At 43.1% G+C, this 27379-nt stretch overlaps 1 protein-coding gene across 2 annotated transcripts in view; it reads left to right on the top strand.

Annotated features, from left to right (window-relative positions):
• TTC3 (tetratricopeptide repeat domain 3) overlaps positions 1-26775 on the top strand; it is an 89724-nt gene extending 62949 nt beyond the window's left edge. For both annotated transcript variants that reach the window (XM_069946206.1, XM_069946207.1), the window contains 24 exons: positions 159-260; positions 363-455; positions 1141-1205; positions 8569-8696; positions 8788-9102; positions 9212-9481; positions 10137-10183; positions 11270-11329; positions 12619-12692; positions 13100-13252; positions 14176-14884; positions 16005-16070; positions 17193-17342; positions 17886-18025; positions 18695-18763; positions 19601-19700; positions 20246-20349; positions 20499-20577; positions 20713-20793; positions 23349-23692; positions 24613-24757; positions 24840-24971; positions 25281-25373; positions 25644-26775. In XM_069946206.1, the coding sequence (XP_069802307.1) occupies positions 159-260; positions 363-455; positions 1141-1205; positions 8569-8696; positions 8788-9102; positions 9212-9481; positions 10137-10183; positions 11270-11329; positions 12619-12692; positions 13100-13252; positions 14176-14884; positions 16005-16070; positions 17193-17342; positions 17886-18025; positions 18695-18763; positions 19601-19700; positions 20246-20349; positions 20499-20577; positions 20713-20793; positions 23349-23692; positions 24613-24757; positions 24840-24971; positions 25281-25373; positions 25644-25751 (3627 nt within the window). In that variant the 3' untranslated portion in view covers positions 25752-26775. The remainder of the gene's footprint in view (positions 1-158; positions 261-362; positions 456-1140; positions 1206-8568; positions 8697-8787; positions 9103-9211; positions 9482-10136; positions 10184-11269; positions 11330-12618; positions 12693-13099; positions 13253-14175; positions 14885-16004; positions 16071-17192; positions 17343-17885; positions 18026-18694; positions 18764-19600; positions 19701-20245; positions 20350-20498; positions 20578-20712; positions 20794-23348; positions 23693-24612; positions 24758-24839; positions 24972-25280; positions 25374-25643) is intronic.
• Positions 26776-27379: the final 604 nt, after the last annotated feature.

The raw sequence follows: 27379 nt of genomic DNA, 5'->3' as shown, positions 1-27379 counted from the left end.
TGTGAAGTGTATATAGTCTATAATCAGCCTGTCCCCCATAGCCTACAAATTCATCCAAATGTAAAAGACCATATAGCTCCTTTATAATTTTTGTTGTTATTGTTTGACCTGATATTACTCAGTAACGTCTTGAGTCCCATGTATTTCCCTCCATGCAGGGCTTTATACGCATGGTGTGCTGCCAGCTCTGTAGAGTTGAATTTCATGTTTGCTGTTGGAAAAAAATGAAGGCCACGTTGTATTCTGATAAAAATGACAAGGTAATCTAGATTCTCCTGCTGCTGCATATGGTGTCATTGTGAATTAGAAATAAGGATTTGCCTAGACTACTTCTCATTATGCGTTTACTTTTCTTCACTCAGGATTTCCTGAAGTATACGTGTCTCACCCCAGACTGCAAAGGGTTCATCTCCCATATTGTAATATTCGACTCTATGGCACAGGTGAAATGTGAGGTAAGTTTTCAAATGCAGATTATTCAGATGAATTGTAAACATTATGAACATATAGATGACTGTATATGCTGCTTGTGATGATCATACGTCATCATACTGATCACATAAGTATTATTAGTGTGCCCATGGGGTCAGGAATGGAGCTTTGGCTGTTGTCCTTACTGCTTGGGCACACTACTGATGAGCATGATGTTGCTTAATCCTTTGACTGCTGCAGTCAACACTATTAATGGCATTTAGGAGGAGGACAAGAGTGGGAATCACTGTGATGCAAATCTTTTGACATGTCACAGAGACACATTAAAAGTTTGTATTGGTCAGGGTCTGATTTGTTAAGATACTGACCAATTCAGGAGTGAGCAGGGAAAATGTGCAGTGACATGCGCCTCTCCCTGCTTTGTCTATGTAAGTTAGGTGGCCCTCATAGACTTGCATTATGCAGCTGTCTTGGTCATGTGACAGTGGTCGGGAGAGAATATGGTAAGCACAGACTTTTTTTCTCCTGACTCCTCCTAAATACCTAGGGGTCTAAACACTCAAAACTTTACAATGCAAAAGTTGCATATATGCAGATTATTATTATTATTATTATTTTATTATTTTATTATTATTATTTTATTATTATTATTAATTATTATTATTAATTATTATTATTATATTTTTTTATTTTTTTTTATTTTTACAGTTTGAAGATAAAACCTTGAAGAAAAGAGAACCACAGAAGCCAACAACAAAACATAAAGTCACCAGGTAAGATTTTGCATTGCAGAATTTTTTTTTTTCTTTTATAACATGACTATATCTAGTGCTGTTGAATGGAGTTCCCTTTTTCTCGTGCGTCTTATTGGGGGACACAGATACCATGGGTATAGGCTGCTGCCACTAGGAGGCGCTGACACTAAGAGAGACAAAGGAAGTGACTCCTCCTGAGCAGGATATACCCGCCCACAGGCACTGAGCTAAACCAGTTTAGCTTAGTGTCAGTAGGAGGCAGACACAGGTCTGGGTTCTCCAGACCAGTTTCTTCCTTTATGTTTAGTTAGTTGGTTTTTCTTTTTCCTTCTAGGTCCTATGGATTCTTGGGCACGGTGGGTTATCTAAAACTCACCCTGATCCCCCCACTATGCGACCAGGGAACAGACCATAAATGTAAATGGGCTGTGACCCCTCGGTCGCCACCGGCCGGCAACGTGACACCAGGGCCCCAGATCAGTCTGACTATCTGGTCGCCTTTCTGCGGACTCTGTATCCGCACAGCCCCTTCCCGCCTCGCCCCCCAAAGCTTGGCGCGTTAAGGTGAGGCACCCACCGGCTGAAGACGACAATGGTGAGTATGTGCTCCTATATAGGTGAGTATATTCCCCCTGCCCTCCCTCCCAGGCCGCCATTTTACTCCACATAGGCAGCTCTCCCTCTCCAGTCACTTGCAGCCCTCCCCAGGCAGATGCTCCTCTCCCCTCAGTCGGTAGCAGGCCAGCCCTCTCCACCATTTTATTTTTATTAGTGTCTCTCTCTCTGGGTGCCACTGTGAGGGATGTTCCTCCCCTGACTGGGTGCTGCGCAGGCCGCAGCTTCCCGCACTTTTCCTTTTCATGTGGCTCTAGAGACCATACTAAAGGATGCTCCGCCCCTTTTCCCTAAGCCCCGCCCCTTACCGGGTGCCGCGGCATCCTGCCCTTTTTTCCCTATATTGTGGCTCTCCAGAGTACACACAGGGCTACCTCCGCCCCCTCCTGATATGCCCCGCCCCTTTTCGGGCGCTGCGCGGCCCTCTTCATTACCTCTCATTATGTTTGGCTCTCACTGGAGCCTGCTCTGGGGATGCCCCGCCTTCTCAGGTAAGCCCCGCCCCTTCCGGGTGCCGCGCGGCCCGGAGAATTGCGCCTTTTTTCTTAACTGTGGAGCCTGCACTGGAATGCTCCGCCCCCTCCCGGCAGGCCCCGCCCCCTTCGGGAGTCGGGTGGGCCTCAGCATCCCACCTTAATCTTACCTGTGGCTCTCCGTGGAGCCTTCACAATAAGATGCTCCGCCCCCTCCCGGTAGGCCCCGCCCCTTTTCGGGTGCAGCGCGGACCGTGGCATTCCCCCTTTTGGCTCTCTCCAGAGCCTGCACTGAGGGATGCTGCTTCCCCCTCCCCCTGCCATGTGTGTGTGTGCGGTCTCCTGATGGAGCTACCACACACACTACCCTTCTATTCCAGCAGCTTGGGACACTTGATGCATCTCTCCTGCCACCTACTGGTGGAAGTGGTTATTACACCATTACATATATGAGAATGGCTTGCATCATGTTTTATTATGGCCAATGTTCCATATAATGTTCCAGCAACCCTTGGTCTGCAGATCCAGCATTTTTGGTGCTGGTTGACACCTCTGTGTCAGATTTTATATATATATAAGATTACATTAATACTTATATACAGACACTCTGGTTCCCCTCCAACCACATACGCACAGACATATTCCCCATCACCATACAGTGTTTCTGTGCCCTCAGTGAGATCCTCTGCTACATGGTGTCACGAGAATTTCATGGAACCAGACACGTTACCCGCTATCCAGACGGTGTATCTGTGCTCTGAGCAGAACACTCTGCTACATGGTGTCACGAGAAGTACATGGAACCAGACACGTTACCCGCTATCCAGGCGGTGTATCTGTACTCTGAGAACTCTCTGCTACATGGTGTCACGAGATGTTCATGGAACCAGACACATTACCCGCTATCAGGTGGCGTATCTGTGCTCTGAGAACCCTCTGCTACATGGTGTCACGAGAAGTACATGGAATCAGACACGTTACCCGCTATCCAGGTGGTGTATCTGTGCTCTGAGCAGAACCCTCTGCTACACGGTGTCACGAGCAGGACACGGAACCAGACATGTTACCTGTTTCCAAACAGTGTATCTGTGTTCTGAGCAGAACCCTCTGCTACACAGTGTCACGGTAAGTACACGGAACCAGACACGTTACCTGTTTCCAGACAGTGTATCTGTGCTCTGAGCAGAACCCTCTGCTACACAGTGTCATGGTAAGTACACAGAACCAGACACGTTACCTGTTTCCAGACAGTGTATCTGTGCTCTGAGCAGAACCCTCTGCTACACAGTGTCATGGTAAGTACACAGAACCAGACACGTTACCTGTTTCCAGACAGTGTATCTGTGCTCTGAGCAGAACCCTCTGCTACACAGTGTCATGGTAAGTACACAGAACCAGACACGTTACCTGTTTCCAGACAGTGTATCTGTGCTCTGAGCAGAACCCTCTGCTACACAGTATCATGGTAAGTACACGGAACCAGACATGTTACCTGTTTCCAGACAGTGTATCTGTGCCCTGAGCAGAACCCTCTGCTACACAGTGTCACGGTATGTACATGGAACCAGACACGTTACTCGTTGACAAACTATCTCTGAGCAGAACCCTCTGCTACATGGTTTCACAAGCAGGACATGAGACCAGACACATTACCGTTCCTAAGGGGACTACTGTGTTCTTGAGGCAGAATCCTTTGCTAAATGATGTCGCAAGCAGGACATGGAACCAGACACATTACCTATTACTATGCTGTGTTCCTGTGCTCTCACAACAGAACCGTCTGCTACATGGTTTGTTAGACAGGTTATGGGACCAGACTCATCACCCATTGCCAGTCGTTGTTCCGGTGTTACTCAGAGCTTCCAGTCCTGTCACTCACATCACCCATTAGCGGGCGGTGCTTCAGACCTGCCTCTCATCTTCATGACATAGATTCCTTTACTACATGATGTCACAGACATAGAACTGGACATGTTACCCCCTCCCAGGTGGTGGTACAAGGTTATTCAGACCTCTCCCCTCTGCTGCATGATATGGCTCCAACTACATTACCTGTAGTTCGGTGTGCACAGATTGTGGTATTCTGTTACACGATGTAATACACAACCTTCAGGTTTGCTCACTATCCTGGTGATGCTGGGCAGTTCTCGTATCCAGTCCTCATTTACATAGGGACACAGTCCTGATCTCTTCCCTGCTCCCAGGGCACACACTGTAGGCTTCTGTTTACAGGTCTGACCAGGCACGTTACCTGTTTCCAGTCCAGGTATTTGTATCTCTTGAATGCTGGTCTTCTGTTACTTACTGCTTGCAGCTACTCTGCTCGTGTTACCCTGTATATTACCTTTCATCCTCGTAGGACTTCCATGATCTGTGCCTGTCACTTCAGGGGATCATCATGGGGCAACTTGTTACTACACCATGTTGTCTTCTATATGTTTCCACTAACAAGTCTCATTACCTGCTCTCAGGCAGCGTAACCTTGTTGTATTCCTCTTGGGCTGTATCCTTTCTAAAGCCCAAGCATCCTGCTACGTGTCCCACTACACGAGGTACAGAACCCCTCGCTTTACCTGCCCCTGGACTGTTGGACTCTCATACTCTGGTCCTCTGAGTGGCCGGCAGCATACAGATCCGGTCACTTTCATCCTGGTACTGTCAGGGTGGTTCTTCTGTCCTTTGTCTGGGCATAACTACCATGTTCTGGCATTTGTCTCGCTGGCTGTTCCCCAGTAGTATGGCTTGAATTGCTTAGGCCGTCCCCTCTTTGATCTGGATGAAGTGAGGCCTCTCTGCTCCTCAGGTAAAACAGTAAAGGGTTTCTTCTACCCCTGGTGTATGTAGGACATCAATTGCCTACATGTCTATCACAGTGCTACTTTAGGACTTCTCCTTCTGCATCTGCCTATGGCCAACATGGCAAGTATTTAGTCTTCTCTCTTAGGCAGCTGCAGTGTCACAGGGTGAGGATTTCATGTTTACTGCCTGCACTGTTTCTCTACCATCCTAAGCATAGGTGTATGGTCTCTTCGTGGTCTAGCTTTTCCAGGTGTCCTTGCTTGGCCATATGGACTATGAAGCATTGCTCTCAGTTCAGGGTTTTGCAGTGCTCCCGCTTACACCATTACTCCTTCTCCCTGGCTTAATGCACTGTTGTGCATGACCCCCCCATCCTGGGTTTGGTTTTTTACCACTCAGTCAGAAAATCTTCAAGCAGCCCTTCCCTCCTCCAGGAGGATGGAATATTTAGTATAAGTATCCTCCTGAGGACTGCTATTCCGTAATAGCTTCTTCCGACAGGCAGGTGTGGGTTTCTGACCCTCACTGGCCTCTATGAGCACTCCTGCTTGAATTCCTTGTCCTTGGTCTTGTTGTTGACTGGCCATCCCCCTCCCTTATGTTGTCTCCCATGTGGATTCCTTGAGAACTTAATCCCTTAAGGGTTTCCTCTCCTTGGAAACAGGGTTGTTCACTGGCCCATTCTGGCAGGACTTACATTTGCTGTTCTGCTCTTACCAAGCAACGTCTCTGCTCACCCTTTGAGGCGTTGGTTTCTGGATCTAGTTTACATATGGACTCTAGTCTATGTATTACCTGTTGTGCCCATTGTCCTGTGACAACTCCCATGCCCATCAGCCTTACCTTGACCTCCCTTGACAGTTTTCTTCTGGGACTCCAGGCTCTCGAGTACCTCTAGGCTTCCTTGGAGCGGAGTGTTTTATATGATCAACCTCCTTTCTAAGGCTCTAACAGCCCATGGAGTTGTTTTTTCCCCGGCTTACCGGCTTTCCTCTGCTCCTCTTTTCTGCCGGGCACTGCGGGGTACCAGGTACTACTGTACTCCTTCCAGGACAACTTACTCAAGATTCTGATCTTGTTTTTCCTTCCTTCCCTGGACTGCATTATGCTTGGACAGCTTGATTCTTCTTATTAACATGTGTTTCTCAGATGGGATAACTCATGTCATAGGCCATGGCTTCTCTTGTGCTCAAGTTTTGTCTTCTCAGTGAAGACTGTACTCCTAGGCCCATGGAGCTTCCAGCCTGGCCATTCTTCCCAGCTCCATAGTCAAGGACGCAGCTTCTCCTGCATCTCATGTGGCACCTTCTATGAGAGACGCTCAGTCCTCTCTCTCCTTTATTTGACGCCTTAGACCTCTATGTGCCATGAAACATTTTCCAGTCTCTCCCGTCATGGTTGTATTTGCCTTTTATTCTATTCTACCTCAGAGTAAGTCCCTGCCGCCTGTGGTCACCCACTTGGCTGGGCGTCTGCTTTTCTTCCCCACATCTAGCCTACTAGTTCTGTTGGACTCGATGTTACATCATGTTGCTGGCTTCCAGGACGGACACAACCCACTCTGTCTGCCGTGCAGCACGTTGCTCCAGGGACTAGACATTTTTTCCTTTGCTGCGGACCTGTAGGGGTTTTCTCTGATGCATTCAGCATCATCCCTTGCTCTATTCCTAGTTGATGGTTGTGTTGGTGCTATTCTGTGCCTTCTCACCAAGCGCTCTTGTCTAGCGGTTATCTTTCCCACCCCATGGACTGCTTTTGGACGTCCCATGGTATGTGTCCCCCAATAAGACGCACGAGAAAAGAGGATTTTTTACTCACCGTAAAATCTCTTTCTCGTAGTCTTCATTGGGGGACACAGCACCCACCCATTTTCTTTTTGGGTTTTTTCCTCGGTATGGTAGTTTTCTCCGTTTTTGGGGTTATTCCTACTTTACCTGTTCTTGACTTCTCCTACTGCTCTTGTACAAACTGGTTTAGCTCAGTGCCTGTGGGCGGGTATATCCTGCTCAGGAGGAGTCACTTCCTTTGTCTCTCTTAGTGTCAGCGCCTCCTAGTGGCAGCAGCCTATACCCATGGTATCTGTGTCCCCCAATGAAGACTACGAGAAAGAGATTTTACGGTGAGTAAAAAATCCTCTTTTTCCCAATATTTGTCCTTAAAGTTAATGTTTTTAGCATTCGAATACTGCTTAGCCATTAAAGGGATTATCCAGTGCTACAAAAACATGGCCACTTTTCCCCATACTGTTGTCTCCAGTTCAGGTGTGGTTTACAGTTAAAGAGGATGTACCACCTGGTACATCCTCTTTAACCTAAACCCCTCTGATCGAACGTTTTTCGGACTGAGGCCCCGTTCCCGTGCACGGCGCCGTTCTATGCACCGGAATCGGCCGGTGCTTAAGCACTGGAGGCGGGCCGGGCAGCCCCCAGTGGGAGGGCTTGAGCAGCGGACGGTCCCGGTGCATAGAACGGTGCCGTGCACGGGAACGGGGCCTCGGTCCGAAAAACGGACCGCGGCACCGGCTTCCCCGTCCCAGCGCCGTTCGATCAGTGGGTTTAGGTTAAAGAGGACGTACCAGGTGGTACATCCTCTTTAAGCTCCATTTACGTCAATGGAACTGAGTTTCAAAACCCCATCCAAACTGGAGACAACAGTAGGAGGAATGTGGCCATGTTTTTGTAGCGCTAGATAACCCCCTTAAACTTTGATTTCTAAATGGACAAGAAATGCTCAAACTAGCAGTATATCGGACAAAATGACCAAAGCATTTATGCCATATAACACAGCAAAGAGAAGAACTATATTTGCATAGCAGTAGTTGTCATCTTACTCCTTGCCTGCATTGCCACGCTGTTCTGTCAGTTGCCTATAGTAATTGTTGGGGTTCCTTGGTTTCCCACTTGTAGTAAAATTTGTCCATATATCCTGTAGGACATGAAATCTAATACTTAAAGGGGTTGTCCGGCGATAAAAAATGATTCACAGAATAACACACATTACAAAGTTATACAACTTTGTAATATATGTTATGTCTGTGAATGGCCCCCTTCCCCGTGTTTCCCCCCACCCACGCTAGACCCGGAAGTGTGGTGCTCTATACTCACCGCATCTCGTGGCCGCGTCTCAGCCGCGATTGGCTGAGCACAGTTATGCTCAGCCAATCGCGGCTGAGCTTCGGATGACTCTGCAGAGGGCGGCCGGCACTCGGAAGATCCGCCGGCCTCCCGAAGAAGACGTCACTGCTGAGGATCGGAGACTGTGGTCGGCACGTGACAGGTAATGTATAGCGCACCACACTTCCGGGTACACGGGTGGGGGTGGTGGGACACGGGGAAGGGGGCCATTCACAGACATAACATACATTACAAAGTTGTATAACTTTGTAATGTGTGTTATTCTGTGAATAATTTTTTATCGCCGGACAACCCCTTTAACACTGTTTTTTTTTTTTTTTTTTTTTTTTTTTTTTTTTTTTTTTTTTTATAACATCCTAGCAACAAAAGCAATAAAATCAAACATGAAATTAAGTCTGAGCGCAAGAAGGTTATAGAAGAGGAGTGTGTAGGAAATTCTGATGATGGTAAAAAGCAGCCCCAAGAAGCAGGCCTATCGGAAGCAGTCGGTAAGTGAGAACTTGGAATCATTCTGCTCTGATATTTCTGCCGTGAAGTCAAGTTTCTTTATTTGATGTCTTTATCTTTTCTTCTTTCCAGTGACTAATGGCTACCGGGCCAGGTGGGATCCTTTGTTGGCACAAGTAGTAAAGAAGGAGGGGCTGATAAAACGTGGATGTCCAGCGTGCATTCCAAGTTTTTGGGTCTCTGTATGTGTATGGAGGATTATAAGTCAGGAGGAGCTGGACAGGACTAGCACTGCACAGTCCAGTAGTAAAATGAAGAGTTTTCTAACCTATCTGTACAAGTTAAATGATAGGGTGAAAACCAGAATATTCCTTTATTTACTGCTGCTGCAGGATGAACTTATAACTATTAATCTGCGCGACTGGCTTCATATAGTAAATAATAAAGGTATGTTGTTTTTGTTTTTTATCCCTATTGACTGTTGGTTCCTGTAAAACCTGTTCAATTGCACATTGCAATTTATGATGTGTTGTTTTTTTTCTCTCTCTTTTTAAAGGTTTGGAAGCAGCCGTAGAATTCAGAGATCGTAATAGAGAACGACTGAAAAACATTAAGCCAGAGACTGTAGTAAATCTGTGGAATGAAACCTATGGGAAGAACATAAACTATATCATGGCAGACTGTTCCTCTTTGAATCTGTTTGACGTGCTAAATAGTATGAGAATAGAAGGATTTCGATGTTTCTTATGGCTTCTTGAAGAAAACAAGCATATCGCAGCAGAGTACGGGCTAGAAAAGGAATTGGATAAATATTTTCAAGAGATGGGTGAGCAGCATTCTTCCTTATAAGTTTTGTAGGGATCTTTCACATAGACATTGACCTAATTCATTCATTGTATCAAAAACTGCATGTTACAGATGAGCTTGGACTCGAGCATGCTTGAGTTGCGCTTATCCCTACTGCATGTGTGCGATTTCAGCCTTAATAGAGAGAGGAGGAAAAAAAAAAGTTCATTAGTCTGTAGGTCACACCATTAGTAGCCTGTATTTATTGCATATCTCCTATGTCTATGATATCCTATGGTGATCCAGGAAAATAAGTACCCATACACACACCCACACATATGTAAGCCAAAACTATATGTGGGTATTGAAAACCACATAAGGTTATCACAACAAAAACAACATTCCACTTCACAAAGGTCAGCTGCGGAAATGTCATATCAGTAATGGAGCCTCAGGCTTTGGGTCTGTAACTTTAAATGATACTTTCAGAAAGTAGAGGTCCCTAAGTGATTGTATAGGGAGGACAAGACTAGTGGTTTTGTCTACAAAAGCAGTTGGCAACCCTTCAGCATTGCATTACACAGTGACCATGGGTATTCTGTGGTGTCAGACATGTGTAAGACACAGTTATTGTTTGAACGTTTTATTAGTACACATATCTTACCTTACCATAAGTTACCGTTGTTTTGTTACAGATATACCACAGTGTCAAGAACCTAAGAAATCCTTTGAACATTACACTGTAAGTGGATCTGTAGTTTTTTCTTTTAGTTTGGTATTCCAGAAATTGCTGAGCATCAATTGAATCTCAAGGGTTTGTCTCATGATGACCCTTGGTTTTAGTGAAATTAAAGGCGTTATGCAGGTTTAGGAAAATCAGCTTTATTTTTTATTAATTGTTTTATTTTGCAAAGGCAGCACCACCTCTGTCCTCAGGTGTGCGGTATTACAGTTCAGCACCATTCGTTTTCATGCAACTGAGCTGCAAAACCACATCCAAACTAAGGACAGGAGAGGTGCTGTTTCTAAAAGAAAGTAGACATTTATAGTAGTATTAGTAGTAGTATAGTAAGTAGACATTTTTTAGTTTAGATAAACCTTTTAAATATTAGTGTATGTGAAGTTGACCTGAGAGTGTGTCAATATCTGCATCGCACTCTGTCATCTTCTTTTTCTTTTCTTTTTTTTTTTTTTTTAAAGCCTCTAATCATTCAGTTATGCCTTTGCTTTCATCTCCATAGCATTAGTAGTGACAGTGCACTGTAGTGTTGTTCCATGTAGGGAAACAACCCTGCAGTTCCTTTGACTGCGCTACAGATAATATGGCGATGCAAAAATGACTGTGAGTAAATGCTAAAGAGATTGCAGCACAAGCACAGTGGCAGGTTGTCAGAAGTCACATGGGCTATGAAATCACAAACCCTTTTAGAATAGTATTTGCAGGCTGAAGCCACAACTAAATCTTTTTACTTAATAATAGCGATAGGAAGGATCCCCGCTAAGTTAAATTATGCTTGTTTGTTCAGTGCAAAACATCATAGGATACAGGACGTGTTTCGGCTGTATGCCGAAACGTGTCCTCCTGTACCCTATGGTGATTTACACTGAATAAACAAGCATAATTTAACTTTGTAAGTGCTGAGATGCTTCCTATCGCTATATCTGGCACTCTGTCCTACCATGATCACCACCGTCACAGAGTGCGGTCTCCCCAACTACACAAGATTTATATTATAATAGTCCTCAAGATGTTGTACTTTCCTCTGTGTAAAAGGTTTTGCTAAATATCTTATTATATTTGTGGATGTTTGTAATCTCTTTCCATTAGAATAATTCTATGAATCTAAAAACTAAACACAAGAAAAAGAAACGGAATCAACCAGTAAAGGTAATATATATATTTTTTTTCTTTATTCTTTGTGGTTAGAATTGGATCTCTGTCACTATCTTTATGCTTACCTCAGATAAAGGGCATAAACCTGGCGACAGACTCCCTTTAGAAGTAACATAAATTACTTGATTGATTGATCTCTCCATGTTTGAGTAAAGGGAGAAATGTATGGTCCAACCTCCATGCCCCTCGGGGATTACTAGATTGGCACCCCGTCGTCTTTGTTACGAATGGAGCTGTGGGCTGACATGTCACTCACAGCTCCCTTTATTCTATATGGAGCCACTAGATAGATCGCAGTGCTGTACTCTTCTTTTTTCGGTTGCTCCATAAAGAATAAATGGATTTGTGGATCACAAGCTGACCCAAGACTCCGTTCATAACAAAGCAGCCGGGCCACCAATCTAGAGATCACCCGGGGGGCAGAGAGGTCGGACCCTCCATGATCTCATACTTGTAAGTAAGTTCAATCGGCAAACCCCTTTAATGCTGCTTGAACCACAAGTCATGGGGGCACCTCCTGGCAGCTTCTGCTGGCTATAGGGATCGGTTTTAGTTTAGGTATAGGCTGGTGGAGTATTGAGAAGCTGCCGGGGAGTGCGCAGGGGACTTGTAGGTCAGACACCAACTGACATGATTTGTGTTTCTATTTCCCATCTTGTATGTTTATATATAATAGAGTGTATGTGTGTAAAATATATATATACTGTGCATATATAAAATATATATATACTGTGTATGTATGTATGTATAATATATATATATATGTGTGTGTGTGTAATATATACTGTATATGTGTATGTATGTATAATATATATATATATATATATATATATATATACACACTGTATGTGTATGTATAATATATATATATATACTGTATATGTGTATGTATGTATAATACGTATATAATGTGTATTTATTATATTGAAAAAGTGAAAGAACTTTTTATTTATACAGTGATTTAAGACATAAAATTAAAATGGGAAAGTCACTGAAAAAAGCATGTTATGTACTTGTATTTGGAGGGGGCGTTCTGTGTGGACTGTGTGCAGACTGATAATAAAATGAGCTTTGGTTTATGCATTAGAACCTGTCCATTTCTATGGGGTTCAATCGATGCTAGACTGAACTTAACCTACTTATTGTAAGATTTGTGCTTTCAGCCTCTGTGCCTGTTCGCCTCTGTGATTATTAAATAATACAACTTCTCCCAGGTTTAAGAATACTTTATATTGATGTTTACTGTTAAATTTATTAAACTTTTATTTGATTTTGTTCTTCAGCCGATGTACAAGCTGTCTGGAGCGGTCAGCACGAGATCACAGGATGAGGATATTTTTACTGAAGAAAATACCTTGTACGTCTTTTTAGCTTACTGTATACAGTCTGTTTGGATTTCCCTCAATGTTCTAGACCAATCCTGTCTCCAGCATTCAGTGGCCATGTATATGACATTGCCATACACATGGAACTGGATAGCGCAAAGGCCATTACTGGGGGGGAGGAAGAGCACCCCACAGCTGTCACATAATGGCAGCATGATCTCTTTTCCAATCTGTAGTATTGGGGAACACAGTATATAATGTTTGACAGCCTCTATATACCCAAGGGTACCTTTCTCTTCTGTATCCCCCATTGAATGACAAGGAAAGGATTTTACAATAGCAAAACAATTTCTTTGAAAGTCACTTTCACAGGATTATATGCTTGTGGTCACCTGAAGTTATAAACTCTTACAACTATGTTCCTATTTCTTGTTTTCAGAAGCCTTTTGGACACAAATGAACCCTTTTTGGTTCCCGAGTTCTTGCAGAGTGATGTAGACGAGTTTGAAGCTCTTTATGGGATAGGGATGAGGATGAGATTATTTGGACCTCTTTACCAGGAGTTGGAGCCCATCAGGGAAACTCTCTATGAGTAAGTATTTCTCTAACATGTATTCAAGTGTCCAAATAGGAGTTTACCTACATCCTGATCTAAAATTCGACTCGCAGCAGAGTGCCGAAAAGAATTAGCTGTTCTGAACTGCTGGGAAAGTCTGATCTCCGTAATATGTAATTCCTTAATCCGTTCCCAATCAAGAACACAACTGTACTTAGTTGTACATAAATGCTGAAAATTCAAAGTTAGAAAAAAGCTAATTTTGTCCTTTTTTTTTATTAAATGTGAGCTTTTTTTGTAAAAGAAAATTGTATGAATATCTGCCAAAATTTACCACTAACCTAATGTAAAATAATCTCTAAATCGCATAGGTAAGTTATAACATCACAGAGCTCTCTGACCTTAAATCTGAAAGAGGTAAGATTTTTAAAAAAAATGTGGTCTATGGTTCTGTATCGGTCCTGAAAGGGTTAAAGGGGTACTCAAGTGTAATTTTTTTTTTTAATCAACTGGTGTCAGAAAGTTAACTAGATTTGTAACTTATTTAACTCTAGTCTTCCAGTACTTATTAGCTTCTGTATGTATTGTAGGAAGTGGTGTATTCTTTCCAGTCTGACACAGTGCTCTCTTCTGCCAGATCTCTCTGTCCATGTGAGGAACTGTGCAGATCAGTATTAAATCCCCATAGAAAACCTATCCTGCTCTGGATAGTTCCTGACAGACAGAGGTGACAGCAAAGAGTCAGACTTGAAGGAATACACTCCTTCCTGCAGGACATACAGCCGCTGATAAGTACTGGAAGACACAAGATTTTTACATAGAAGTAATTTAAAATAATACATGACTCTCATGTTCCCCTGTCTCAATATATCCTCTTAAAAGGGCCCTTATGTTGGACATTTGTATATTATTACCTTTTCTATTGATAACTTACTCAGTCCATTGTCTCTTTCTTCCAGGTACTTCTCTCAGATTTTAGATGAACACGGTCCCTTGAAAATAGATGATGAGCGTTTGATAAGAGAATATAAAGATTTTCCAGAAGAAACGCACAGGATGGTGGAAGATTACGGGGGTCTTAAGAATTTCCTGCTTCAGTCCTACGAGTTCACCATTGTGGAAGACATGATTGCGCTGTCTCCTCACTATGATTTTCCATTTAGACAACAAGGAGAAAAATATCAGCTAAATCCGACTGCAGAGGAGTTCAAGCCTTCCTTTACTACCCTTGTATATAATAAATCAGACGCGTATTGTGCTTCCAGCCCTGATTATATGTCTTCTGACTCCAGTTCCACCGAATGTCACAAGCTCCCTGTCATTTATAACAACTTGGATCTAAATTATCAGAAATTTCCTGAGCCATTTAACAGCCGTCACTGTAATACTTTAACCAGTTCACAGTTTGACCTGATAGAGAATGACTCTTTTGAACATCCCATCCTAGATGAGGATTTGGATAAAGTACATAGCTCAATTAGCAGTAGGTCTGTATCTAGCGCAGAGGAAGATGAGGAGGAAGAGGATGACGATACAGTTCCTGAACAAAGTAGTGAATTAAGCCAAGAGCAATCATATGAAGAAGAATCAGACCGCAGCAACTATCCAGTCCCATCTATGAATAAAATATGGCCTAAACATATCCAGACTGCTATAGTATCAGTGCAGGTAAGACTGATGCTGTATGTACATATGTATATTGCTGCTTGTGAATTCCGGGACAATATACAAACACTATAAAGGCTCATAGTAACGTTCATGTGTTCTGAATGGAGAAAGTAGGTTTTAAAGTGTACCTGTCATGCAGGAGACTTGGGCGTAACCCACTCTACCCCTTGATAAAGCTATAGATACCTACCCTCTCCCCCAGGTGACGCTCCGGATGCCAGCCCCGTTGCCGAGAAATTGCCGCTGCTCGTCTTTGCGCCTATTGTGCCAATGAACAGAGCTGAATTCAACGTCTATAGGAAATCACTGTGCAGTCATCATTAGCATAATGAGTGTGACGACAAGTGGCAGCAATTTCTCGGCAGCGGGATCGGCATCCTTATTAAGGGGTAGGGTGAGTTGTGTCCCAGTCTCCTGCTTGACAGTTTCCCTTTAAGATTCTGCTCCTGGTCCATGTTGTTGCCTGTCTCTTGGTACTTGTTCAGTAGGGTTGGCAGTGATGGGATGGAGTGGGATAAGCACAATGGTAAAAGTATATTGCTTAATAATTTTCTGTAGTTTTATGGTAAATTGCATTAAAGGGTACCCATCACTAAATTGAACTTTTGACGTGGATAAAGTTATCAATCAGCTAAGACCCGCTCTGATCAGAAGGTACAGCCAGGGAAAGATTGTGGCAGCCGAGTGCAACTCCTGGCCTGTGGCACAGTCCGTCAGTAATTTTAATAAAAGTCTATGGCTCAAATCGCTGAGCCGAAAGGATGGTGCTGCTACAGTCTTTCCCTGGCTATATCTTCCGATCAGGGCGTGTGTCAGCAGTGAGACCTACTCTCATCAATACATTTTGACATGTCTGATGACATGTTAAAAGTTAATTTTAGTGACAGTGGCCATTTAACTAAATATAAGTAGCTGGTTTTTGTATTTATTATTATTTATTTATAAAGCGCCCTTAATTCCAGAGTGCTATACAAGCGATAGGGGTAACGAACAGGAACATTACAAGATCAAAACACATTACATGAGGGCAAATGGCAGGCTGGTACATGGGGGATGAGGACCCTGCCCATGAGGGCTTACAGTCTATAAGTTTACTACATGCTTGTCTTTGTTGTTCTAGGTGGACACAGAATATTCTTATCATGAAGTTAATACTGAACCCTACCAACCCTTTGAGACACAGCAGGTAACATCTTTTTACAGCTTTGCACAGATGCATATGGGCAGCGTGCTTCCCTCCCCAGCTGTCAATCAAATCCGATTCACTTTATTAGAGACTATGGATCAAACAATTTGTCTGTCCCTGCACGCCAGGGAGTGAAGCATGGGTAGTTTTTGACTTGTCTGACGACCATATATCTGTTGACAATATCCCTTTTAAATAGATGCCAGGAGTGACATGACCTGTGTGTAGGTTGTTTACTTGGCTGACACCATATTTCAGTAATCTCATGTCATGTCAGTGAATTGCAAATAATTTCCTGTTTTAACTAAACTCAGGTGACAAAGTGTAAATCCTCAGGGTAGCCCCATTTCCATTCAGCAGGCCCTAGTAGTCTCTAGTTTTCTCAGACAGACCGATTGCACAAGTTGAGGTATCTTATTCCAAACTCCTCCTGTACAGCTGTGATGATTGTAGGAGGAAATTCTGTCAATGATTAACTGGCCCGGGATGTCAATACTGCAATGTTAGATATAGTATCAAACCCTAGCTTTACTTACTGGACTATGACCCAGCAAACTAGACCGTCTACTGGACAGAGAAGCTCTAAGCTGCAGAGTAACATTATAGAGGTCAGTGATGTGCAATGTGTGAGCTATGGTTGCACATGGTAGAGAGAATCTGTGATATCCTTGGTCTCTGCTGCCTTATTCATAAATTACCTGGGCAGGTGCAACGATTTCAATATCCATTCTCTAATGTACAGACTATGTGGCCCACTGTGCTGATTGATTTGACTTGTTGTTTTAGTGGGAATGCTGGTCTGGTCTTACACTTATTACAGATAACAACCTCTTCCAGATTAAAGGGGTTATCCAGCGCTACAAAGACATGGCCACTTTCCCCCTACTGTTGTCTCCAGATTGGGTGGGGTTTTGAAACTCCGTTCCATTGAAGTAAATGGAGCTTAATTGCAAACTGCACCCGAACTGGAAACAACAGTAGGGGAAAAAGTGGCCATGTTTTTGAAGCGCTGGATAACCCCTTTAATGAACCAAATTACCAACTCAGAGCTAAGAAGGGTGTTGAGCGATTATTAGTAGGACAGCACGATTACTGTCATCCTAAAACATAGTTTTATTTCAGGGGGATATTTTGCGTATGGAAAAAGAACATATAGTACTAAGGGACCAGCTTCAGGAGGCTACCGACAAGTACAATAATCTGCAGAGTCGCTACCAGGAAGAAATAGCAGTCCTGGAAGAGCAGATAAGAAACACTACAGAAAGCAATAAGGTTTGTGTTGTATTCATACACTGCATTAAAAAGTAGCTCAATGCTCCTTTTGTGGACTAATATCTGCTTCACCATATACACATACACACACACACACACACACACACACACACACAACCTGGAGTTTTGAGTAACTTTTGCTCATTTATAGTTTCTGCACAACTTCTTTACTGTATGATAAGACAGTAGCTTTAGCAACAGGATACATATTATATGCTTAACCACTTAGGATAGACTGCTGTACATTTATGAGGCTGCTGCTATGTAGTGAACGCCAAGTGCGATAATTAAAAGGCATGATGATGGTAAGCGCACAGGAGGTGTCTTGGTTCATGCGCTGTAACCCGAGTGGCTAGAGGGAAAGAGCTGACATGTAAAATGAACAGCGGATAGCCAGAATTAGAGCCACAACTAGTCATGCATACACTGGTTGCAATGGCCACTACAGAGAATATGCAGCATTATATGCTAAATAGTGATTTTTCTCACGATTACAGCATAATTAAGATGTATCTGACTAGTGTATATGATTCTTTATTGCAGATTGCAAAGACAGAACTGGTTTGGCTTCGGCAGGAATATGAGAATGAGACCAAGAAATGGCAGCAGGAAAGGAAGGAAAATCAGGAAAAGTTGAAGTCTCTCAAGAATAACATAAAAACTGTAACTGAAGGGAATGAGAGGTGAGTGGTTCACTAGGTCGGCCCATAGTAATGAACTTATATGGGGGGTGTTCTGCATTTACTCTCTTTTAGGTTTGTATTAGCCGTCATGTTTTATGGCACTTTAGTTTAGTTGGAGCAGTTATGTATCTTCTTTCTGCAGTAAAGGTCGTTTACACGGGCTGAATATAGGCCAGGAGTGTTGCTAGAAATGCTCCTGCAGCTCATAATCGGCCCATGTAAAGTGACATCTTCAAGCCTGCTACAAAATTTATCGTTCTCGGCCATACATCTTCCTTTGTAAACTCTTATGTGTGGACGATAAAGGGAAACTGACAGCACAGATATGTATATATCTGTGCTGTCAATAACCAGGTCACAAGCAGTCTGTACTTCCATCAGCGCTGCCTGTGCCACAGGACAGTGACCCCATGGGCTTGAGTGGGGGGTGTTAATCTTCAACATTTTGATAGCAGGAATATGCCTGCTGATTGCACCATTCATGCCATTACAACTCCAGATGGTTGCTTACAATGCATAAGTGAACAGTGCGTAAGTCAGAAGCTAAAAGGGGTGATGGGAATGAAGATTTCCCATCATGGGTTAGACGCCTGCCCAGGCTACAGAATCCATGATCTAATTGGTATCCATTTTGCTCCTCGTCCTAACATCTTCATGTTTCTTTGCTAGATTTTCAAAAGGTATAGAAGAGATGAAGAAGCAGTATGAAGTCTATATAGAGGATTTTGCAAAGATACAGTAAGTATATTAGGCTGCTCAAAATTTGCATAAACAACAAAAAAAGGAGCCATGATCTCATGTGAAGGTCAGGTTCTGGTCACTGCAGTGTTCCTTAATTTGGCAGTCCAGCTGTTGCAGAACTACAACTCCCATGGACATGAAAGTACTGTTAGTTTCAACACTTATGGTGCTTTTAGACGGAGTGATAATTCGCCCGATCACACGATTAACGATTTTGAATGAACGATGTTTTTTATAACGATCAGCGTTTAGACGGAACGATACATCGTACGGAAAAATCGTTTTGCGATCGCTTAAGCCTATCTCACACATAGGTTAAATCGGTGAACGACTGTTTACACGGAACGATCTGCGAATTTTTTACGAACGACAATTTAAGAACATGTTGAAAGATCAAAATGAACGATTTCTCGCTCGTCGTTTGATCGTTCGCAGCATTTACGCGTACGATTATTGTTCGACTCCGATTATCGCGCAAATTTGAACGATAATCGTTCCGTCTAAAAGCACTATTAGTTTTTAAATAAGATCTTTTTTATTAAAACATTTTTTTTGTTTTAAAACAAGACATAAAGTAAAAATAAAATATGTAAAAACATGACATGGAACATAGTACAGAAATGCTTTCTGTCAGTAACAAAACTAGATTCTGGAAAGCTATAAAACCTAGAAGTGCCAGTACATGGTCACATCCCATTTTTGCAGAAATCCATGTACTTAATGCTGCAGCAGCCTCATTCAGTTAAATGCAACTGTTTTGCTACAAAATCTGCTGTATGTGCTAAAAAAGCTATCTTAAGCAGTTTGGCTGATTCAGTTTTATTTGTCACTCAGTTGCACCAAATTTGAAAGCGAAAAAGCGAAGTTGGAAAAACACATTACTAAGCGGGAGGCGGACAAAGAAGAAGCTGTACAGAGGGCTGTTGTGGCCGAGGTGAGGATCATTGGATGTGGGACTGAGGGGGGACAAATGCTTTCTTCCTGCTTTATACATTAACGCCTCATTCACACGTCCATAGTGCAGCCTGTAATTGCAGACTACGCTACAAATGTGCATCAGTAGTGACCTGCAATTCACAGACCACTACGAAAGATAGTGATCCATGCTGCAAATGCAGATCTGCACTAGGACCTGTCCTATAATGGACAGGTCACACCCTCCGTACACAATGGATGAAATCTTCTGTGTAAAAATTGACCTGCATTTTTATTTTTTTTTAACCCAGACTGACTGCCCATATATATATTTTTACATCAGTCACAACCTAGCAGCGTGGCACATGTCTCTGTGCAGGGATCATACTGACAGCCGGGCTCCCCCTACTGATGCCAGGACCAGAGATACCTTCAATCCTGGCAATCCTGTTACATGCCGCAGTCCAATGATGACCGCAGCATGTAAGGGATCTGTGGTCTCTGTTTAGGTACACTTTTATATTATTAATTTTACATGCATTATGTAACCATTTCTCTCTGTAGGTTATGATTTTGGAAAACACAAAGCAAGCTGAATTATTAAAACTCCGTCTGAAAGCCTCTAATGCGGAACAGAGCATCAAAATGTTAAAACCAATGGCCAGCAGGTACTTATGTTTGCCTGATTTATTTTTATTAATTTGTGTCATTTCGCTCTAACCTGTTTTCAGTTGAGATCAGCATTCCGGTCGTAGTATATTTCTGCGCTTTATCTAGATTGATGGATTTATGAGACGTATACTCTTTCTCTCTACAGTAATCCAGCCACTTTAGACCAGATCATTACCATGGAGTCTTGTCTGTCCAAACTAAGGAAAGAAATGGAAAAGTTGCAGGTGAGTGAATTTGTATTCGCTTTAATTATAATAATTTTCTTATTCTTACAATCTCTTTTCAAAACGTGAAATCTGCAGATAGAAAACAGATCCGTCCCTACTAATTTCCTTTTAAATCTTCTATATCTCTCATAGTCTGAATTTGATGAAAAAATTACCACTATGAAAAAAAATGTCAAGTTAAGTCCTGCAGCAGTGAATCTGCAAACTACTCCTGTAAGTATAAGGGCTGTATAAGACATGCAACAGGCCTAATAAATGGCTCGGGTATTGTGCACTGGGCAAAGGCTGCTGCCACTAAGAGGCGACATAAACCTTTTAGGGACTTAGCCAGTTTTCATTTTTGCGCTTTCGTTTTTCCCTCCATGTTTAAAAGACCACTGCCATTATTTGATGGCTTTTAAAAAATTTAAACCTTTTTAAGAAAAACTAAATGTGTTTAAAATCGCTCTATTCCCATCCTTATACCGCTTTTGTTTGGTCTATGGGGCCGTGTGTGGTGTAATTTTTTGCGCCGCGATCTGTTCTTTCTTTTGGTACCTTGTTTGCATATATGTGACTTTTTGATCACTTTTTATTAAATTTTTTTCTGGATTTAATGTAAACAAAAATGCACAATTTTCACTTTGGCGGGTTTTCACGCTTACGGCGTTTACCGTGCGAGATCAGGAATGTAATAATGTAATAGTTTGGGCGATTACGCGTGCATCGCATCGCGGGGGGGAGATCCCCCACTAGACACCAGGGAGAGGGACCACCACCACTGTTGTTTGACAGCTGCATTTGAACTGTTAATTGGCCGCCCGCGGCGGCTAATACCTGCGGTCCCTGGCTATACATGGCAACCGGTGACCGCAGGCTGTAGAGAGTGCTGACGCTGGGAGCCCTCTCTGATTACCCTTAACGGCCGCATGACTGGTATACCCATCATGCGTCGTTAAGGGGTTAAAGGGGTTATCTAGCGCTACAAAAACATGGCCACTTTCCCCCCTCTCTTGTCTCCAGTTCAGGTGCAGTTTGCAATTAAAGAGTAACTGTCATATTTTTTTTTATTACAGAAATCAGAAGTATAAGCAATTTTAAGAAACTCTGTAATAGGTTTTATCAGCCAAAAAAGCCTCCTTCTGTACTCAAGAAGCAATCTCCCAGCCTCCCCCCCTGACTTCTTATCTGTGCATTATCAGGCAAACATGTCTTCACTACAGAGAAGCCAGTGAAGACGGGTTCTGCTCTCTCCATTGTAAGCCTATGGAGGGGGGAGGGGCTGAGGGAGATGAGGGAGCAGGAAGAGGTAACATGAAGGTCAGCTGTTTGTAGACTCTCTGGGCACCTAAAACGCTAAATTCAGGTGTCAGAAAGGCCAGTGCTTATCTATGAACTTACTGGGAGAAGATTGCAGGGTGTTGTGCTGTGCAGGACTGCTCCGTGCTCAGTCACTCCTAACAGCCCCTCTCCTCTCCATAGCCACATAATGGAGACAGAAATCCTGCTTCATTTGATGTGAGGGGGTGTAACCGGTTGCTTTTGATAATAGTCTGAGAAGGCTATAACCACACAGAATTATAGAAAAATAAGAGATTTATTACAGAAAACAATACTTAGCTGCAGTTACAGATGGTACAGATGCATAGATGTTCCTTCCACAATGAAATGGGGAGCCCCATTGTATATTATGCACTAATATACACCCATCTCGCCCGATGACAAGGTGCTGGGCACCTTCCATCCATGGTCCCAGCTGAGGCTGACTAGAAGCTACATACCCCCGATCTTTATAGTAAGTTTGGGTGGGGGGTGATGTGCTGCCAGAAATGTCTATGTAGACCACTGATGACCATGAATGGAAGTTTCCCAGGCCTTGTACATGTTTATCAAGCAAAATGTGGTTGTACAATTACAGCTACATGCATTTGGGCAATAACAACAACTGTGTCCTCCAATGTGGGGAGGATGACACTACTGGGGAGGTTTATGGCCGAACAGTTGACATAACAATACATCTACCTATTCCCATGCACATAGCTAAATACAAACCAATCCCACTTACACAGCCAGCTTGGATGGATGGATGGATGGATGGATGGATGGATGGATGGATGGATACAAATAAGACATGAAAACACTACATTCCTTCCTATCACATGAATAAGACACTTTAACAATCTGAAATAAACCCATCCGGTTACAGGGGGGAGGCTGGGAGATTGCTTTTTCGGTACAGAAGGAAACTCTTTTGGTTTATAAAACCTATTACAGAGTTTCTTAAAATCGCTTGTACTGTTGATATTTAATGTTTTAAAAAAAATGACCCTGAAATGACAGTTACGCTCCGTTTACTTCAGTGGAACTGAGTTTGAAACGCCACCCAATCTGGAGGCAAGAGAGGGGGAAAAATGGCCATGTTTTTGTAGCATTCCATAACCCTTTTAAGCACAGAATAGTTCTATCTCCTACCAAGTTATACTCCTCCTGCAGACAGTCTGCACTGATGCAGTAGAAAGTTCTATTTCTTTAAATAGAAATACTGCAATTGGTATCCTGAGACATACCAATGGTAATCGGTAAACAAGTTACGTGGGTAAAAATAGAAATTTGGGTGGTAGCTGTGTCCCCCAAAGAGGAAAAGATTTTAAAGTGGGCACCCATATTCCACTGTGTACTCTATTAACAGGACAATACACTGCGGGAGCATAGCTTTAGCCATGGGCTTATGATTGATTTTGTAAGGTTTTCTTTTTCATGTGTTTTATTATGTGGTTTTCTTATTTCAGGCGTTAACAAATTCTTCTTTAGCGAGTGCAGCCCCTGTAACCAGTAACCCCAGTCCATCACCCAGCAATCCGTCTAATCCAGTTCCTGTCAAATCTCCTGGAAAGAAAACTGTTGTCAGTAAGAAAGCCCAACAAAAAGTCACCAACAAGCCTCCAACACCCTCTGTGTCTAATAGTCACAAACCCAAGACCCCAACTCCTTCCCCAGCAAAGGTTCCTGGGGCATCAGGTCCTGATCCAAGGGCACATGGGCAGCTAGAAACCAAACCATCTCCATCTGCTAAACCAACATTATTTGATAAGATCATTGAGGAACTTCATGATATATTTCCTCATTATAAAAGGTAACAGCATCGTTCTGAATTGGTCATACCTAGATGCACAGATCTTGATCTATATTTTAGATATACATCACAGATATGTTGCTTTTTCTTTTACCTACTGCACATATACCGTATTTTCCGGCGTATAAGACGACCCTTGACTTTTAATCAGATTGTCAGGGATTGGCCTTATACGCCGGAAAATGCATCTAAACTAATGAAAAAAAACAGTTAACTCACCCGATCCTGTTCCCGGCCTCAGCGCGTCTTCTCCTCCCTCCGCTCCCGTTGCCGGCGCAGCCAGTGTGACCTACGCTGACTGCGCCGGGGATGCCCGAAACTCTCCCCAGCAGCCGAGCGTCTAATCGGAGACGCTCGGCTGCTCGGGAGAACTTCAGAAGAATGACAGAGGCTTCGGGTACTTCCGAAGCTTTCCCGAGCAGCCCAGCATCTCCGATTAGACACTCAGCTGCTCGGGAGAGCTTTGGGCATCCTCGGCGAAGTCAGTGTGCTTCACCGCCTGCGCTGGGGAACGGGACAGGAGAAGACGCGCGGAGGTTACAAAGTCGTCTTATACGCCGGAAAATACGGTAGACACCTTTTTTCATTTTATTACTAGCTGATCATTAGGAGTCTGACCACAGAGACCCCCTTCCCCCCCAATCATTACAAGAACAGATATCAGTTGTCCCCCAGTTCATTGTATATAGGCTTCTGAGCCTTGCTGACCCTGGCTTGTTCAGAAGTCTTATAAGAGTGGTGGCTGAACTGCATTGCTGCTTCATTCACTTGAAAGACAATTGATCTCTATTCCAGCAGTCAGGCCTCCACTGATCAGCTGCCAATCACCCATTCTTGGGGTAGGATATGACAATCTTATTTTGGTATAATACCTTTGAGCACTACGCTAAGTAATCAATACCATCTTATTTTATTTGCAGCGCTGAACTGGCTGGTTTTATAAAGGATTTCCGTGTCCGAAATAATGGGACTTTGTCCGGCTTGTCACATGAGGAAATTATTTGTAGGGTGACAGAACATATACTTGACTGCCAGGCTAAGAGCCCCCCACCCGCAGCCCCCCAGGTGAGGAGAGTTCTGTCTGGACCATCATAGCCAAACTTCTATAATTTATTCCTGTTCACTTTGAATTTGTTGTTTTTTACAGAACACAACTGGACTGAATGCTTCTAATTTTGGATCTGGTATTGCCCAGCCCTCTCCACCCCAGCCAAAGCAGCCATGGAGGGTGGTCACCGGAGGGGCCAAAAACAAGTGGCAGAACTCTGATGACTTAGAGGTGCGATATTCACATTAAAGATTTCCACACAAGCAAATACCATGAGTTGCACCCTGTCCAGTGACTGACCGTGGCTGCTGTGTGTACAGATATATGCCAGCTGTCGGTCACTAGACTCATAAGTAGGAATCCACCTCATCATTTCATTGCTACTTTTGGCCACAATAGTAGTGGTCTGGATTGGTCTATATTTTGCTTCTTTCCCTATGAGGTTACTCATTCACATATACAGTTTTATGAGGCTGACTGCCATCTGAATAGAGATAGATCTGATATAGTGACTGTGTTGTGTGGTTGTCTTTTATACAGTCTTTTGGTGAAGACCCCTGTATAATCTGTCATGATGAGCTGAAACAGTTCCCTGTACACAAGTTGGACTGCGGTCACTACTTCCATAAGCATGTGAGTATTATGATGGGATTGATCTATAGACAAGTCATCTTAAGGTAGCCATACATGTTAGATATATATATGGACTAATTCAATTGCAACAGCCGACAATCATCTATGTCTGTCTATCTTTATCTGGGTCCTTACTAGCATTTAGATGTTGGGGGAGAGAATGATTGTGACAGTTTTTGTTTTTCTGGAAATAAGCCAAGTGGTTTAGCAAGCTTAAAACTGGTTCAGCTTTTCAGCATTGACATTGCAGTTTGTTGTTTGTTTCCGCAGTGTATCAAGACCTGGCTCCATACTCAAAGCACTTGTCCAACCTGCCGTGAACACGCTCTATTACCAGAAGATTTCCCTGTCCTTGCAGGAAGGATGAGAACCGCATAGTGTTGTTTCCTCCCAGGGCAGAAGGGGATAATCCAGTCACAAAAAACACAGGATATATGGCTGTTCACGAGGGTGGTGGGTGGGCCCAAATGCTGACACCCCCACCCTACCTCTGATCATGGGAATGGAGATTCTACTGGCTAAATATGGGCAGTGGATTGGCATGAGCTTTATTGATTCTCTAAGAAGCTAGTTGCTGCCCTATAGAGAATGAATGGAATTCATGCTAACCCACCGCTCCATTTAGTATTGTGAGTCTGGCCCCTGTTCTCATATTTATGGGAGACAACCCCCCCCCCCGGTATGCTTTTTGGTTTCTGGAATACCCCCTTAATGGCAAAAACAGCAAATGACCTCTGAAGACATTAGTTGCAGTGTAACAGCCCAGTTCTGTCTGCAGCTTTTTGTGTGAGAATTAGTCAGCTTTCCCTTAGTGCAAGCATTTGTCTTTGATTTTCTCCATATTATCAATCAATTTCCTGTGTTTTGCGGATTTTGCTGCAGATCACCTGTGGATCTGCGACACTATCCAAATCTGTGGAAAATCATTTAAAAAGAAGAATTTTGCTGATTCCATTGTAAGGCTTCCTTGGTGCCCCTTTACTTGCCTTCAGTGATGTGTTATGTAGACGTCCTGGTATAGGGGACCAGGAAAGCCTGGGCACAGGGTTAAAAGGCTGGGGTCACGCGGGGCAGTTTTTGTGTCAAGGAGAGACGTATAAGTTATTCCTACATGTTTCCCATTCATTTTGAAGCTTTGGCTCAAAAGACAATGTTAAATTCCTATATTTTTTTTCGTGTGCCAACTTGGACTCATATGTCCCCCAGATTAATCGCCCAGCGTGTTAAATCTTGCTGCCCAGACATTAGTTGTCTTAACCTAAACTGGGCTGGCATTTCCTTGTATAAAGGGGTTGATCATTTTTCCAATATAGATAATAGAAGGAAAAATAGCCCCGTGTGTAGAGGTCACTGTTAGGTCAAGTGCCCCCTGCTGTACTTTTGATTTCCAGTCCGTATATTCCCTATATATATATTAATGGGTACTCTGATGTCACGTAAAAGAAGAAAAACAATAAAAATGCTGCAGAGGCAAATAGTATTGCTTACCTCTCTGCCCTGGTTCTGAAACCACCAAGAATCTGTTTAGCTAGTATGTAATGCTCTATTATGTCCATTCACTACTTTGTGAGTAAGTGATGGATGAGTACTTCAGTTTCTTCCCTTAGCTCCCTGTTACAGCCCTCCACAGGACTACATAACTTTCTGTAAAGGATGAATTATGCAAAACCATGCACTTTTCTAAAACCCAAATACTTCTGTGTCCAGTGGTAGAAAGGCTGCTGAAACCTATTGGCCGCACAATAGCAGGAAGTGTTCACTGGCAGTTTACAAGCCAGCCCAGGTGATGGTACCGAGCTTCTGAGCATGTGCAACCACTAGCCCTGGACATGAAGAGGGACCTGAGAACACCAGGGGGCCCTGTGACAAATATGTAACAGCAATATCTACACAAGAGCATTGTATATGTTTTTTTTTGTTTTTTTAAAATCCAACTAAATTGCTGTTCTGGACATTTTTTTAAGTTAAAACCCCATTAAGACTTTTCAGTATTATGTTGTGTTTCT

Source organism: Dendropsophus ebraccatus, chromosome 11 (genome assembly GCF_027789765.1).
Source record: "Dendropsophus ebraccatus isolate aDenEbr1 chromosome 11, aDenEbr1.pat, whole genome shotgun sequence".
NCBI lineage: Eukaryota > Metazoa > Chordata > Amphibia > Anura > Hylidae > Dendropsophus > Dendropsophus ebraccatus.
The sequence above is the reverse complement of the archived record's forward strand: the minus strand, read 5'-3'. Positions and strand labels throughout refer to the sequence as shown.